This window comes from Cydia amplana, chromosome 6 (genome assembly GCF_948474715.1).
Source record: "Cydia amplana chromosome 6, ilCydAmpl1.1, whole genome shotgun sequence".
Lineage (NCBI taxonomy): Eukaryota > Metazoa > Arthropoda > Insecta > Lepidoptera > Tortricidae > Cydia > Cydia amplana.
In genome coordinates, this window is record NC_086074.1 from 17242891 (window position 1) to 17260085 (window position 17195).

The 17195-nt window shown below is 38.2% G+C and overlaps 2 protein-coding genes across 3 annotated transcripts in view; both read left to right on the forward strand.

Moving 5' to 3' along the window:
* Positions 1–17195, forward strand: part of LOC134649163 (uncharacterized) — a 194956-nt gene that overhangs the window by 48156 nt on the left and 129605 nt on the right. The gene's annotated exons all lie outside the window — the stretch shown is intronic.
* The window catches only part of LOC134649000 (CD63 antigen-like), a 72392-nt gene continuing 67058 nt past the window's right edge, over positions 11862–17195 (forward strand). Inside the window, exon 1 of one of the 2 annotated variants that reach the window (XM_063503688.1) lies at positions 11862–12026. In XM_063503688.1, coding sequence (XP_063359758.1) covers positions 11967–12026 — 60 coding nt within the window. In that variant the 5' untranslated portion in view covers positions 11862–11966. The remainder of the gene's footprint in view (positions 12027–17195) is intronic. The other variant, XM_063503689.1, reaches the window with a different exon arrangement.

A 17195-nucleotide genomic window follows, 5' to 3' on the forward strand; every position in this document is an offset into this window, starting at 1 on the left:
TATCTCTGCGTATAATAATCAATTAAGTATAAATACTAAGTCACTCCTCCGCCACTGCTTGCTTAGGTACCTGTCTACCTGTTTTTACCTGTTTTTCAATTAAAAGACATGTCAAAATCGCTTACCTTCTTTCAAGTTCTTTCTAATGCTAAAAAAAACGAACTATAGACGTCCGATTGCTCGTCTCTGTCCCAGGTCCCAGTAGGTACACTGTACACCTTTTATGTATGAATTCCAATTATAATGTGTCCGTCCAAATTCTGCTGCAAGCTGTAGTTCATGTCCTATACACTTACACTTAATTAGTGTCAGTGACAATGACAGTAGAATGTCATCTATTGGCTTGGAGGATATAATCAAACGGAGACGCCATGTCTGTAATTTTCTGTACAAAACAGTCTGCCGATATTTGCGGGGGAGGGGAACGTCAAATGTATGCGTAACGTAAAAATAGCCATGTCAGATAAACGTCAGTCCATACAATGTGTATGACCGTTGGCCGCCTATTTTCGACAGAGGGGAAAGCCTGTTAATGGCTACTCCGATTGGGCATTGGCATGTCGAGTATTGGGACGTTTATATTTGTCTATATTTTGGTAAACGGTCATCAACAGTAATATTTCTAATGATACCTTTATTATAATAGTATTATTTATTACTTTTCTACATGAAAAATGCATTTGTCGCCATACTCAGTTATTTATTCATAACGCAGGTTAAATGTTGTGTTTTTGCTAAGCTATATTGTTATTTCGGGCCTTGACTGATGTCACAAAATCGAATACCATTATTATGTCATTAGAAGTAATTTACTCTTGTATACTTTAATAATAAGTATTTTCGAAGCGTGTTTGTAAGTATGACAAAAACTAATTAACCGAGAAAGACAATTTAGATGTGTGTTTATATTTATTCTATTTTTATCCTTTAGCCGCCCAGACCAGCTATAGCCGATCAACCAAATCTTGTCAGTAAAAAAAGGCGCGAAATTCAAATTTTCTATGGGACGATATCCCTTCGCGCCTACATTTTTCAAATTTGCCGCCTTTTTCTACTGTCAAGATCTGGTTGACCAAGTATATCATGCTCGCATTTTTATCACCTGTCATGCCATGTGTCACTTTCGCACTTAGGTGCATATTTGTTAGAACGTGACAGCCATGGTGACAAATGATAAAGAGCCGGCCATCTTAGGCATACAATAGCCTATAAAAGGTCTCCCGTTCCATTCTAATTTGAATCTTTATTTTGACAAATCAAAATTGCATTTGTCTTGGCAATTATTAATCTTTGAGCGGCTAGGGGATAAACATTTGTATGAAATAAGTAGGTAGATTATTTGCGTCCAAGAATATTAAACATATTTCAGTAAGTAATGGGTCATGTAAGAGTTTTCAAGTTCAAGCCGTGACTGAAAATAACCCAGTTGTTGAAGATGCGTCATTCCGCGTCTGGCATTTCGTAAAACATCAACATGCATATCACCTCATGCACGTCAGACGTCCGTCATTTTTCTTTGAAAACCAATGTCCTGGAGATTTTCCTCATTTGCATTATTGAACGCTTAAGACCATTACGCTGCTAAAACTATTTGTTTAATTGTCAATTTCGATGGGTTGTAGTTTGTGGATTTTAAACTTTGTAGTAGCTACGAAACAATGATGATATTTTGACAGATTATGAATTAAAAATGTGTGCATTACAAATACTTTTCGAAGTTTAAAGTATGTTATACAAAAAGCTCTTAAAATCAGAATATGTTAGTTAGATTTATATTCACTTATTTTATAGCTACGTAACTTATTAAACTACTATTATTAAGTTTATTCGACGATTTACTCTAAATTACCGTGAATTAAAGATTGAAGTGGATTTTCAATTTTCATTTTAATCAAAGCGTAACATACTTAATGCTCGAGTTTTGAAACGTATAGGTACATGTATAGGTATACATACAGTCGGAGTTATGACTAATAAGTCGATATGCAATATGGCTGACGGACAAATAATTTAAATGCTAATTCGTTATCCTTATCAATGCAAACATAATTATGTAGCAATTAGTCGGTTTTGGTTTAGTCATTCCAAATTCAGCTTGATGTCGTGGTTAAAATCTATGACTAAATGTGTTAACATTTGTGTTAACAAGCATAAGCGAGTACCCGTGAACTATGGAGCAGAAATCGTATTACCATAGTTCACAAGGTCGAATTGTACACAAATGAAACCACTTGTTGATCCCTTGGCGTCACAAAAACTGGGCATTGATTGTATTTTATTTTATTTCTGTAGTATATATACGGTGTGCACACGAACTCTGAGGAATTGTAGGGGATTGTTTTGCCCCCTTCCCCGCGCTACCAGTTTGTAGCTTTTTCTTTGCTCGAAAATGCTCGGAGCTTTGGTGCGGACTGTAGTTTTATTGTAATGCCCACTAGCACTCTCCCATTAACCCGAGGTTAAGCGGTTAAAACCCGTCAAATTATACTGGTGACCATGATAACTCCAGGCTTAACCGATTAACCCCTGGTTAGTGGGATGGTGCAAGAGGCGCTAAGTAATTTATAGTGATGTGTAGGTTGTGTGATTGTTAAAATTTGTTTGTTAATTTTATATTTTAGATTTACCTACAATTAAGACATTTAAGTAATTGAACCATTTAGGTATTATTTTGTACTCTGAATTAAAATAGTTATTTGAGGTAATTGTCTTGATTTAAGTATAATACCTACTGATACACATTATCCTTATACCTAGGTATGTACTAATAAATAATTAATGTGTGATAACGAAATAATGAGTATCCTGTTTCCACTAATAATTTATTTTGATTTACCTACTTACATACCTACCTATTTATAGCAGCTCTAATATCATAATTAATGCGTCATTTTATTTTATAGGTACAGTCACGCTCCGTGATTGTTAGGCCATTTAGGATTCTAGCTAAATTGGACATTCCATAGCGTAAGTATGGAATAACCAATTTAGCTAGGACCCTAAAAGGCGTAACAATCCCGTGTGGTGACTACCTAATATGTAGTTATTTTATTTTAATATACATATATTTTATTTTATTTTTATAGTGACAGAAAAAAAATTAGTCACCTAATCTAATAATCACCGTATAGGTAGATGTGAGTGAAAAATCATCTTATTATTCTTCAACATATCAGCTGAAAGACATCTCTGCTGGCTCAACCTCTCGTTTTCAGCATTTCAAACGTTGTTTACGGCGGTTATCACACTGGATGCGATTTATTCAGCAAATAGGCCGCAGGGGCACTTTTGGAAGTAAAATTTTTACAAGCATTAAAAATAACCAAAAATTACAAAATACAATTTATAAATATTTTCTCCTAAGGATCTAATTTCCAATTCAATCTCGCAGGGAAACTCTACACCTACAAATACTACAAGTAGGTACTTAAGGTACACGTACTAGTGCTCGACATGCTAATGCCCAATAGATGATACCCTGCTGTCACCTCTATTGACAATGACTTAAGTTTCAAGTTGACATGTACTGGGACCGCGTCGAGCACCAGTACGTTTACCTTACTACTTAAATGACTGCCTTGACTTCTTTTAAGTTTTGCAACCGACATACAATGCAATGCGTCCGACATTGCAATGAAATTCGCTTACATTGGTTAACTGTTTTTGAGGAAGCTGCACTTTACACAAGTTTGATAGTAAATAATAATCCTGACCGAATTATTAGTAATTTTCTTTTCTAGGACGTTTTTCTTCTGCTCTATATAGAACAACCGAGGTTTGAACCCACGATTTTCGACTACCACACACATGAAAGGTTAATCATAATATTTAAGGTACGTGATCGACGCGCCAGTACATGTCATCTTGAAACTTAAGTCATTGTCAATAGAGGTGACAGCAGGGTGTCATCTATTGGGCATTCGCATGTCGAGCACTAGTACGTTTACCTTAAGTACTTTATCACAACTTGTTTATTTTGTGTACCTAGTTTAGCATATTCGGAGCGTACGGCATTAACCACTTATACCAAGGCTATCTGTACCAGTTGCAACTAAATCTAGCCAACTATCTAATCTAAAATTCAGCCTAATCTAGGTCCTATTCAAGCCTAACGACCAGAGAACCAGATCATTGAATACAAGTAGAAAATACTGGATCACCAAAGCTGTAACAATCTTGAAATGCACGCTCCGCCATCGCTATTAAGGTAAGTTAAGGTTAAGGATCCTGGATCATCCTGGATCTAAATTATACGGGAGATCTGTCGAACCTAGATCCATGTCCGGACTCCGGATGAATCCATACTAGTTTAATCCAGATTGCATACCCTACCTTCCACTCATCGATTCAATTAGAATTACAAAGTAACATAGGAATGAACAGATCAAATGCGCAGTTGAGGTTTACATGAAGACTCTTAGTATCGTATGTTTGACGCCAATGCCTGTCTGTGGCATCGTAGCTCTCAAACAGATGGATCGATTTCGATGCGGTTTTTTTACGTGAAAGCTAGTTTCATTGCGGTGGTTCTTAGCTATCTTTGATGAAAGCAGCAGTTTGAAGAGTATGTTTACAGTGTAGCCAATTTGATCTACACTATTAACAACAACAACACACGTAATCGACACAATAATTTGTACAAAATAAAAACAACTTTATTACCTACAAACACATGTATAAAGTAGGTTACAAATTGTAACATTAACATTTGTAGGTCATAACATTCGTAAATCCAATGAATGTCATGCTGGCTATACCCACGCATCACCCAAAAAGGATGCTGACGATGATATAACACCGCTGTTAGCTACATACTTATGTTATATAATAGTGATAAACGTATATGTAAAATGTTATAGCCTATATTGGCCAATGACAGACAAAATACACTATTTTGATAGCTACTTTGTGTGAGTACTGGGTACTGATGCCGGGGACGTATGCCGCACAAAATGATGTCCAGTTTGTTATTTAGGATTTAGGCAGGTTTCATGTTCTTTGAATTGGCATATTTACTCTGTATATTTTAGCTATAAGTACTACGTTAGCACGCTTTAATAAATGAATAATGAGTCCTCCTTATGGTTATATCAATCAAAAAATTGTATGATCGTTGGATGAAGTTTGTGACCTTTTGTGTTAAGTACGTAACCTAATTTACGAGTATTAACTTCTCAATTTTGAATGAGACTGTTTTTATTTCGATAAGACCATAATTCTCAAAAACTGGTTTCATATTATTCACGCGTTTATTTGAAAGAATCGTTGTCTCTTATTTAGGCGATGAAACCTACTTAACTACGTTATAACATTCTATCTGTGCTACCACGAAGATAATATATGCGCAGTTACTTAATCGGAAGTCACTTTACATCGAGCACAGTTTTAGCACGTTTCCTTCGCGTTTGATCGCCCAAACTCAGCATTGTCTCACCTACGCACTATAAATATTTACCATAGGCCTTCGATTGGAAAGTGGTCGGTGGGTTACCACTGTTATTCCGCTTCTATCCGGGCGAAGGCGAGCGTTTGCGTCCAGTGGCGTAGCGTGAAGTAATCTAGCCGCGGGCAAATAGCATCTGCGAGGCCCATTTCTTGCACTGTGCCCGATGGGGCCTCGCGCGAGGCCCCTCTTGGGGCGCGAGGCCGTGGGCGACGGCCCACTTCGCCCACGCCTAGCTACGCCACTGTTTGCGTCAGTAACAAGTACATGTACGATCTTACATGCATAATTAGTGAAGTAGCTGGGGAGTCTCCGAGCAATTTAGCCTCCACTGCTGAGCATAGGTCTCTCTTTGTCTATTTACGCCACCTATCCTGGTCCTAGTTGCATCCAGAAGTGTCCTGCGATCTTTTGTATGTCTTCCACCCAACGAGCTAACGGACGCCATCAGGCGCTTCTTTCATATGAAAACGGCCACCAATCCGTCAACATTGTGTTCCATCCGCCACATGTCCCGCCCAACTCGAAGCATGCTACATAGGGAGTGCTTCCGGTATTACTGGTTCTCGCCATACAAACTCAGTACCGGGAGTATTCCCTAATCCTACGCACGAAGTGGTAACCAATATGGATGGCTAAGGGCAAGGATATGGCTCACTGGATGTTGACGTACAGTCCTCGGGTCACGTTTTTAGACCCTGAGCTAGATGGCTGTTGCTTTAGTTACATTGGTACAAACCACGTACAAACTCAGTATACAAGCCGAACCTTGGTATCAGATAGCATTTGTAAAGTACGCTTGTACGGATATCTACGGGGTTGCACCGTCCTGAGCAATAATATCTTAGATGATACACTTTTACGGCTCTACTACGCTCTCTACGTATCATCATCATCATCATCTCCGCCGAAAGACGCCCACTGCTGGACAAAGGCCTCCCCCAAGGATCTCCATAACGATCTGTCATTCGCTGCCCTCAACCAACGGTTTCCCGCGACTTTAACCATCGTCGGTCCATCTAGTTTGGGGCCTTCCCACGCTGCGTTTAAACGTATAACTAATGTCAAACATTTTCGAGCGTTTTGCTAAGGTGTATTGATTCAAACGCTTGGTAAGCGATAGGAACACAGCAACCACGTTCGTCGCCTTCGGCTGTTTACTTACCACTTTCTCGATAGGTTTGCACTACCTTTTTTGTACGAGTTGTGTAAGCGTTTCTGTTTAATGCTTTTGCAGGGCTATATGGTTTTAATTAAGATTTAACGTTGAACGTCCATACATAAAGGATGACTCACGTTAGACCGGGCCGTGTCCGGGCCGGAGCTTCCGGAGCTGTTTTCAATGGAAAGCATCACGTGATCACCTGTCATCTGTCATGGAAAAGTAAGCGCCGGAAGCTCCGGATCGGACACGGCCCGGTCACGGCCCGGTTAAATGTGAGTCATCCATAAGTACAATACAAATCACAGAACATATTAAAGAGGTTAGAATGGCTATCGCGCACAGTTAGTATCGGAACCGGTGTCGCCGCTCGTTCCTCTCCACATTTACGAACACTCGCGCAACGGTAGTAAAAACTTGTGTGCGTGGTGAATGGATACACCTCCTTTAAACAGATTTGACGTCTGGCTTCTTAATCTGAACGTTATTGTGGCGCAAAAAGGCATGTTTACTTCATTTTCGGTCAGCGCGGGCGAGTAGCATGCGATCGTTTGCTCAAAACCCCGCGGCGACACGTACCCTGCTCGCATCGCCATTCTACTTGTTCTGTGATACAAATACACATGTAAATACTTATCGTTTCATACATTCAATAGTCACACAAACATTGTCACGTTCTGTTTTATAACTTTCAAGTTACGAGTGTTGTAAAGCCATGGCACCGAGCAAGGGCTACGGCATTGGCCCAGCAAGTTTAACTTTCTCTGCTCGCTTTTCGAGCCACGTAAGGTCGTTGGTTTCGACCACTTTTTGCGAATGGAAAGCTAAATATTGAGAACGCTGTTTGCCGCGAATGAACTGTGATTTATGGTTTAACTGTAGAAAAGGTTAAATATGATGATAATGATAATTTACTCAGTTTCAAGAACCCCCTTCACATTTGAAGCACAATACTCCTAAGCAGAATCTCAAAAACAAAATATTTTGATAAGTAATGGAACTGTATACAGGGTGGCGCATTTAGATCGGTCAGTATGGGAAAATCTGAAACTATAAGACATACGACGATCTCTTCTTAGGAACCATGTCATCGATTTTAGTAACAAGAAAAACTGCATTCATACATTTAAATTTTTTTTATGTAAAATGTATTGAAAAAAATGGTGGCCATTTCGAAAACATACTAAAATAAATTAAAGGATATGAAAACAATGCATTTTATTCATTTCAGACATCATGTTTCATAGTAACATTTACTGCTTAAGACCTACACAATCGATATCTAAATAGAAATAATTTTAGATTTTTTTTTTCAAAACGTCCGGGTTCGATTCCCGAGCTGAGTACACATTTTTTTTAAATGTATGAATGCAGTTTTTCTTGTTACTAAAAGCGATGACATGGTTCCTAAGAAGAGATCGTCGTATGTCTTATAGTTTCAGATTTTCCCATACTGACCGATCTGAATGCGCCACCCTGTATAAGCTATAGAAACTAAACATTAATACAAATCACGGTTTAAACAAGGTACAAATGAAACATAAATAACGAAATATATTTTCCTGTTCATGTCATAGATTTCTTATATTTGGTACCTGTTAAATATTATATGCCAAAAGGACGTTGGATTTTAAACAGGATACTCGTATAGGTATTATTATTATTGGGGTGGTATCGGGCCTTTGAGTGTCACGTCGACCAAGTATTGATCTATTGTGACGGCCCTTTAAAGTTCATTACTAATGCCCGTTGCATCCAGAAAATTACAGATGCTTTGGGCCGTAACGTTCTGTACCTCATAGGGTTGCAATACGTGCCGCCCTAAGTAGGTACTTCTTTTTGACATTAGTGGTCCACAGGAACAGAGAATGTGCATTGCAGTCTCCTCTGACTCCTGGCAGAACCTGCATGTCGCATCTTGTTTCTTGCCAATTTGAAACATGTTTTTTTTTAACTTGTAAGTAGATGTCATCGTACTAATACTAAATACTAGTTTATTCAAGAAAAAACTCTAGTTATATATGTAAGAAATCCACAACGCAGGCTTCGTCCGGTGGCCACAAATGCAAATCAGCAACATGCTTCGTCCCAAACACAACAAGGATGATATCCGCAACAGGCTTCGTCATTCTAAAATCTAAGTTAAACAATATAACCGTCACGAATCGTACCTGGCTCAAATGTCCCCATTACGCTGGCAGCGTTATCGCGCTGAATGGCCAATGAGATCTGTTGGACCAGGTACGATCCGGACCGAGGGTCGCACCCCCTGTCCCTCAGCCGCCGACCCAAATCCCTCACAAACTCCCTAGCCTCCACAGGTCCCGCAGTCTCGACTGCAACTGGGACAAAGTCGTACATTGGTTCCAGGGCAGAGTATTTTTATTTAGGGTAGAGTATTTGAAACATGTGCTTGTTCAACTTACAGTGTCCAGTCAGTATTCTAGTCACCGCGCAAGTTTTGTGCCTTTTGAGCCTCGTATAGGTATGTAATTTTCTCAAATATGATCGGAAATGTTAACCTTATTGTAATGAAATAGTACTTAGGCAAAGTACTTACGGGAAGTTCTTAATTATGGACAAATTCGTTTTTTTTTTAATAATTTCATATGGGTGCTGTTTCAGCGGACGGGAAGGTGTAAATCCTTTAGGCATTGACTTTCCATCCATTTTGACTAAGAAAAATCAATGCAAGCAAAGTAAGAAGTCATAACGAGAAGTAATATTAAGTAAGTATGTATTTCCATAGAAATAAGACATAATAATGATTATTAATGAGGGTTAGTCCGACTCTACATATAGAAATTTGACTTATAGTTTCCATGCTGACCGGTGTTCGAGCCGATATGAAGTATTATTTACTTAGTTTGTTGTACAAATTCCCTACAAGATGTCGCTGTTCCATACGGAAACTGAGTAACGATAGTTTATCATAGAACCTATAAAACAAACTGTAAATATACTTGGTCATGCAGACCTTGTCAGTAGAAAAAGCGCCAAATTTGAAAAATTTAGGCGCAAATGGATGTCGTCTCATAGAAAATTTAAATTTCGCGCCTTTTTTTACTGACGGGATTTGCTTGACCAGCTATATGTGAAATTGTGAATAAAGTTTGGCAACTTTTTTTATCAACCGGAAATATTTTATTTCAACCAGCTTCAGTCATTAATTGTCTCATTATTAAACCAAATTGGAAGCTGTCAAGCGGACAATTTGAGCAATGAAGTGTGCTTTAATTCGTCTAGACCGCGACATTATTATGCGTGTCGCGCCTAGCTCAAAATACAAAATGGCGGCCAGTATTATAATTGCTAGAAACCCGGGTCGGTAGCCTTGTTATTTTATTACTTATTAATTTATTTAGTAACAACTCTTCCATACTATTTGTACCCACCTTTTCACCTCCTTAGGGGATGATTTCTGTAATATATAAACTATCCTGCCCTTTCCCATCTTCATTAAGCTAAGGTTTTGTGATTTTGATTTGTAACTATGGGGTGACATCCTCAAATATGATAACATCCTTTTATTAAGTAAATATAAAAAAAAAACTTATCGGTCCAACGGTTTAAGCGTACAGAGGTAACAGGCAGTCAAAAATCCCTCACGTAATTAATGGACGGCCCCTAAAATGGCCTAAATACAAATAGTAGTGCTGCTTCTGGTACTAAAGTAACTGCATAACTTCAACAGTTTATGTAAAAGCATCAAACTTCATGTAAGTAGGTACCATTTTATATGAAGAGAAATAAATTTATAGGTACCTGCCAATATCAGAGGACTTGAGATTTATAGGGTAAAATACCCATTAATTGGCTCCACGTGTTTGGACTCATATTTCCCACTATCGTCGCTAGAATTGCCGTGAAATAAACTTGATAACTTGTTCTTAATCGGATTTTTGCACAGTTCTAAAACCTCTAAACTGTCCTCGATATTGCAAAAATAAAATAAAAATAAATAAAAATAAAAAGCTTTTATTTCAGGCAGTACCCATATACAAATTGCATTAGAACTAATTTAAAACTAAAACTACTGACACTGTAGAGGGGTGCCACTCATGTTAAAAATGTTAAAATAAAATAAAATGTTAAAATAAATCATGATCGCACATTTTAAGTGCCGAGTCATTTTCTGTTCTGGTTCATGTGAACAGAAATCCAGCGCTTAAACACCGGACTCCTTATATCGTCAGAAACAGCCACAAGTATTTTGTTGTCGGAAAGGCGCAGTCTCCCCCAGAACGAGGCAACGCGGGATCTCGTTACCGCGAAAACCACTCATCCCGCATTTTGTGAAAAGTATATGAATTATGTCCCTGCATTGTGTCGATAAGTTAGGTATCTCACACCCTGCCAACGTACCAACTATTTTCATTCATAAATATATACATATCTACAATATATCCTATTCACTCCGACTAAAAGTATTTACCGTGATCCTGTCTGGCTTTTCTCCCCAAGTAACCAAGGGAGCATGACTAACTTCAGCAAACTCTTATCAAAACCACGTCTTCACTGGAATTTCAACTTTATTTATAGAAACGTCGAAATCGCTTGGGGTTATAATCGAGTGAGGCGAGAGCTTGGAGAAGTTATCCTTTGAAAATATTCTGCATTCCGAGCATCTGATCATAACAAGAAAGCAAAGATGCATAATAACGGGTTATTCATTGTCGAGCATGTTCGGTCGATATATTTTATTGCATGAGGGCTAAAGAACTTATAGGTTCCAGATGGGGATTAGTCTTCTGGTATATAAGGTATATTGTGTTTGCGTGTGGTAGGTAGGTACTTAATTACTAACTGGCAGTTTACAATGCAGTCTTTATCAGAAAATTCGGTACACAAGTAGCTATAGGTACCTACTTATTCTGTACCCAATTTGGTTCTTTCATAGCACTTATGGGAGTTATGAGATCACTTCGGCGCTGTCCATCACCGCACCAATTTTTGTTTACGTTAATCGAATCGGTCTTCTAAGATTGGTCATTGCTATACGAGTAAGTAGGTCCTCATTTCATAATCGACATAACATTAGAGGCGAACCTTATCTTAGCTTCGAACAAAAAGCTGTTGCATAACAGTGTGGCATCTGGTAAATAATAAAAGTTGTAGATTGCATCGCACCGAGATGAGATAATGCAAGCCGATGGGCTTTTTGTCGACGAACATGTTCGATGATGAATAGCGTGTACCTGCGAGCGCGCGGGGCGAGGTGAAGGGGCAGGGGGCGAGCGGCGGCCATCGCGATCCTCACAGAGTCTCCGACGCCAACCTGAGTAGGCTGCGTCCCGTCAGCGCACCGAGTAAACAACCGCGAGTGTGTGAAGTTTTGTGAGAACCAAAACAGTGTCCAACATGGGTTGTGGTACGAGTTTTGTGAAATATGTGCTGTTCTTCTTCAATTTGCTATTCGCGGTGAGTGAGAACCGGTTTTTGGTTCCGGTCCGTGGTCAACCGACAGCCCTGTGACGTGGCCATACCTGTGGAGCCATTAAGGTTCGGAGGTTTACCCGAGGTTGCGTCAGTTTTACAATTTGAACGTAACGCTCGCTCGGAATCGGATTGTCCGAGAGATAACAAAACGTTGAAACAAAAGGATGTTCTACAGAAAAATCGTGAACAAGTTTTTTTTTCTTTTAAGCAATAAAAACAAACTCAAAATTACTTTATGGTCCTCAGGTACTTAATTATGTACTTAATTGTTTTTACTGCGCAACTATTCGCATTAGCGTGGGTAGTTTAAGACATACAAATAGGCACTTAAATAAATCTGTAGGTATGTCTATCTCAAATACTACTTAACTATTTACAAAACAAAAATTATTTCTAATCACCAAAAAAATGAATTTATATATGATGTAGGTATGTATTTACTTGTGCTTACGCCGCCTTACGGTTACGTTTGAAAACTGGATACGCCCAGTTCATGATTCCTCTGTTCCCTGTTCATGACGATGAAGTGCACCAACGTCACCCAACGTAGTAAAAAGTAGTAACATAGTTCTTAATTTAATTTAACTCAATCGTTAATTAAAATAGGTGACGACTTTATTTTAACGTGACATTTTCAAGTAAGGTAAACGCCCCTATTAGCGTACCGTACCTTTCTAGTATCTCTACTTCTCTAGTACATTAAAATTAAATATGATAACGCCAGTGTTGTGAATAACGCTTATTTTTAGGCTTAAGACTCGAGCCCTCAAGACTCGTAAGTCTTGAAGACTCGACTAAATTTGAGTATTGTATTTATTTATTTTACGCGTATGGATGTAAGAAATCGTCTTTGGGCCTTTGAGGCGTTAAGCCTCGAGAGTCTTATGGGTTCGAGTCTTTAAGCCTCAAAATGTGCGTTATTCACAACACTAGATAACGCAATTAACGTATAAAGTATGAATTTTTCAATAAGTAAAAACAATGCAGATTTTAGGAATATCTAACAAAAAAGTAAACTTAAACCAAAATAATAAAATATTCCTTTCTGAGGTGTACCTTCTTAGTCTTCTTACTGCCTAACTGCTAAAGTTTAAAATGCAAATATAATAATATCAGCCGAACGAAACTTTTTGCACCTGGCGCTCTTTTTTGGTCTCAACTCAACAACACAATGACTGACCTTGAATCTCAACGTTTGGTTAGTTACTAGGTCCACTTTTGCTAAGAAACCAATCTCATTATTCTATTAAGCGTAATATGAATACGATTTTTTTGCCTCTGCAAAAAGATAATTACGCGCGTTCATTACAGTCATTATTTTTCATGGTTTTTTGTTCATGTTTTGTTTTGCCTTGGATTTAGGTTAAGTAGGTAAAATACCTATGAAAAATTTAAAATACCCCTGACATAATTATAATAATAGCGCACCTATTTGAAACTTCACACACATTAATTATAACATGTCACTGTAATTGGATGACATGGCATACCTATCACCAATTCAAATTAACATTGTCAGTGTATAGAAAGTAAGTTCAACGTCATTTCATTTTTAATAGAATTGAGTAATTAACTAATTATGGCAGCACATGATCTTAAAAGATAAACATCCGACAAAACAATTCTAAAAATCTCAAAGGGAGTCTTACCAATTTCCAGTGGATAAGTCATTGGTAATGCATTACAATTTTATAAAAGGTGGATGTAAACCATGTGTGGCATATGCAATGTATTTGAAAAGGGGAATACCAATGCATCATCACCTGCCGGCATGTGAAAAAACGCCATGTGTTGTGTTCGAGACTTCGAGATGGCACGCAGGCCACACAATGCAAACTTGCTGAATGCAAGATGCTGAGAAAGGCGTGGAATTCATTAAAACATGTTAAATTCAAAGCATAAAGCATGTAGGTACTTAATAGTAACAGCAAACAATTTACTGAAAATTGGCAAAACATTTTTGATTTCAATCCGATATTCATAAAGCAGGAAAAATGCTCTTCAAAATATTGGAAACCTACTTACCACCGGTACCTCTATGTATAATCACTGATGGTGTGACACTCAAAGAGGAAAATAAAGACCTTAATGTGCATTGATTGATGTTATATCTACAAATTAACTATGTAGTTGAAATCATTCAATTGTTCGTGTCCCACAGCCTGATTGCCCCAATTTTCACTAATACATAATTGAAGGATTGAACTTACCTATCATTGGTTGGAGGTCGATAATAGGTACTTTTACCCTACATTATTTCCTGTAGCTGCTGTAGCAGGTAGGGTCCGACTAAGAAGCTAACTTTACACAGACTTGAATAGAATAAAGTGAGAAAGTGCCATTATAAACATCATATTTTCATAGAAATTTGACATCACTGATAACATTTCCACACATTAAAATGCCATGCCGAGTAAGCTTGGTCCGACTCAAGGTACCTGATTTTTCACAAGTGCTACATGATTCCTACTACCTTATCAGATTGTACAAAGTCTTTGCCTGTGCACTTGTTGTACTTTGTAAAATATTTGACTTGCACAGCACCAGCCCACCAGCGCTACCCTAACTGGGTCGCGGCTCGCGTGACCAAGCTCCCTTCGCCCTGCAGGCAACAGGTAGCACCTACTCATTGAATAATTAATGTATCGTAACTCTCCGGTAATTTCCTCACCGTTTTCCTGTGGTTGAAATCATTTAATAGCAGAAACCACACAATGACGTTTGGCTATAGGTATCAATGAATCAGCTATTTACTGACGTTATTGGTTTAGTAATGATCGGTGACATGCAACACAACAAAGGGTTGTACGCAGGACTCACCCGCGTTGTACCGGATCCAGTTATTGATTCACTTCTGAATGCCACTGTAATCTACTAGTCATTTGAGTGTTGACACCAGACTCCTTGGACAAATGGAGATTGCCTTGATCAGTTTATTGATTATGTCCTTTATCCTCTATCATTGATATGCAAAGGACAATCTCCTGGATGTCAAAAGAATCGTAAACTGCAAGATATATAGGTAATAATTTCGGTAAGGTAAGAGTACGAGGAATCATTATTCGTTTGAGGAAAATGAGCTTGAAATCACTTGCGATGCCAAAGATTTCTCACTTGAAGGTTGCTGTTATTAAGGCTACAACTTTCATACTGGATGCCCTTGTAGAAATTCTTTCCAGAAGTAGGTCAAGGAAATATCCTCCGCTAACGTAGGATGCGCGACGTGACTTAGTTTCAAGGTTCTGCCGAGATTTCCCGGGCTATTATCCTTGTGGACTCTGACTATTTTATACGGTTAACTACGAGTATCTGTCTCGTAGCAGTCATTGTTCAAGCAATCTCGTTTCCCATAAAAAATGCGAATTTGCTTTCGTTGTTTAGTTCGCCCAAACAGATGCAATGATTCCAGTAAGATAACTGGTACGGTCAAGACAGATTTCTGTGTCATTTCGTCCTTTGCCATCACATCATGAGATCCCTATCGGCGTTCATATTGACTGTTACTATGACAAGGTACGAAGTGACACAAAATATCAATGACTTGCCCGTAAACTGTTAAATTACATGAATACATTATGAATGGAATTCATTCATAAAGTGGCCTTGCACTTTTGCAGCTGGGTCATCAATTTCTTGATCATAGTTACTTGAAAATTGGTCCCGAAACTGCAATGGATGAATCTACATATACATGTAGACCTAGCCAAGACCTTAGTTCTCCCACGTGACCCGATCCCGTGACATCATCTCATAACGAGCACTCTCAGACGCCCCACTGGCGCCGCCACTTAAGCTCCAGCTACCAGTACTTGTATAATCAACCTACTGATAGGATTTATTCCTTTTTTCAATCTCTTTTAAACTAAGAGCCGCCATTTCAAGTGCACGTTTTGTTTTTTGTGTTTAGTTAATAATATCTCAATGTTGGTTACACTATTCATTATCATATCGAGACACCGCCTAAACTATCTTCATTTATGAATATTTTTTCTCCACTAAAGATCCCTCTTATCAGTTAAGTACCTTTTTCTTGAAGTTATTCACGATGACATCACTGTGTTCAAGCAGTCTTATTTACATTAGCAACACGTTTACATACCACAAGCATAGCATTAAGGCTTCATAATTGCGGATGTTGCGTGTCGACCTTGTTGATGCGATTTTATACTTAATTTCACAATTACAACACAAGTGTCTTGCAATTTGAAGGATCTACGTGGCAATATTCAAGCTACATGAATTGAATACATATATTTTTATAGGATTATCCTCCTGTATCAGTTGTAAAGATTAATGGCATGTTTCTTATTGTATTTGTGAACACCGAATGAAGTCATCGGCAGTCAAGTCCGCCACAGTGGCGCGGATCCTTGGCGACACCCTAATGAATATTTTAGACAATCTACTGCTATTGTATTTGTTGTTGTCCAGCTTTTTAAATAAGAGCTCAATGAAACAGTCAGCCAGGTCCACCGGTGGCCGAGGCGGGAATCGGCGAATTGGATAGGGTGGCGAATCGGGAAAAAAATATAAAGTCCGTCAACCAAATCTTGTCAGTAGTAAAAGGCGGCAAATTTGAAAAATCGCAGGTTAGCAACACTGTGTTCGAATAATTCCAAAATGCGTGTCATCTGTGTTTTATCTGTGGAATGTGGATCGTGAATGACAGCCGTCACCTTATTTGTTTTCATTTGGTTTTCATTCTGAATCGTTTCTGTTTCAAGAGATATTTCTGCTGTCACCATTAAATACCAATACATTAAATAAGAATAAGCAAAGCTAAGGGGCCTACAATGTACAATCATGCTCGTTGATGGTAAACATTACTAAAAATTGAGGTTATGACAAGTACATACTGGAAGAACTCTTTCGAACTTTTAAGATTATGTTCAGTTTTTTTGTTTTAGGGTTAAAAGACATAAATAAAATTAAAACGTATGCCTAAATCTATCCAAACAAGACCATAAATTGTGTCCTGGAAACCGTCCATAGGCCCACATGTCTAATATTTTCAGCAATCAGTTGTGACTATTTATATACAGAGTATTATGCTTGGTTGTAGTGACCCGGTAACATTGGTAACTTCATTATATTTTTTCAATTAATGACCTGAATTATAGTGTAAGCTAAAGTGACCCTTATCTTATTTAC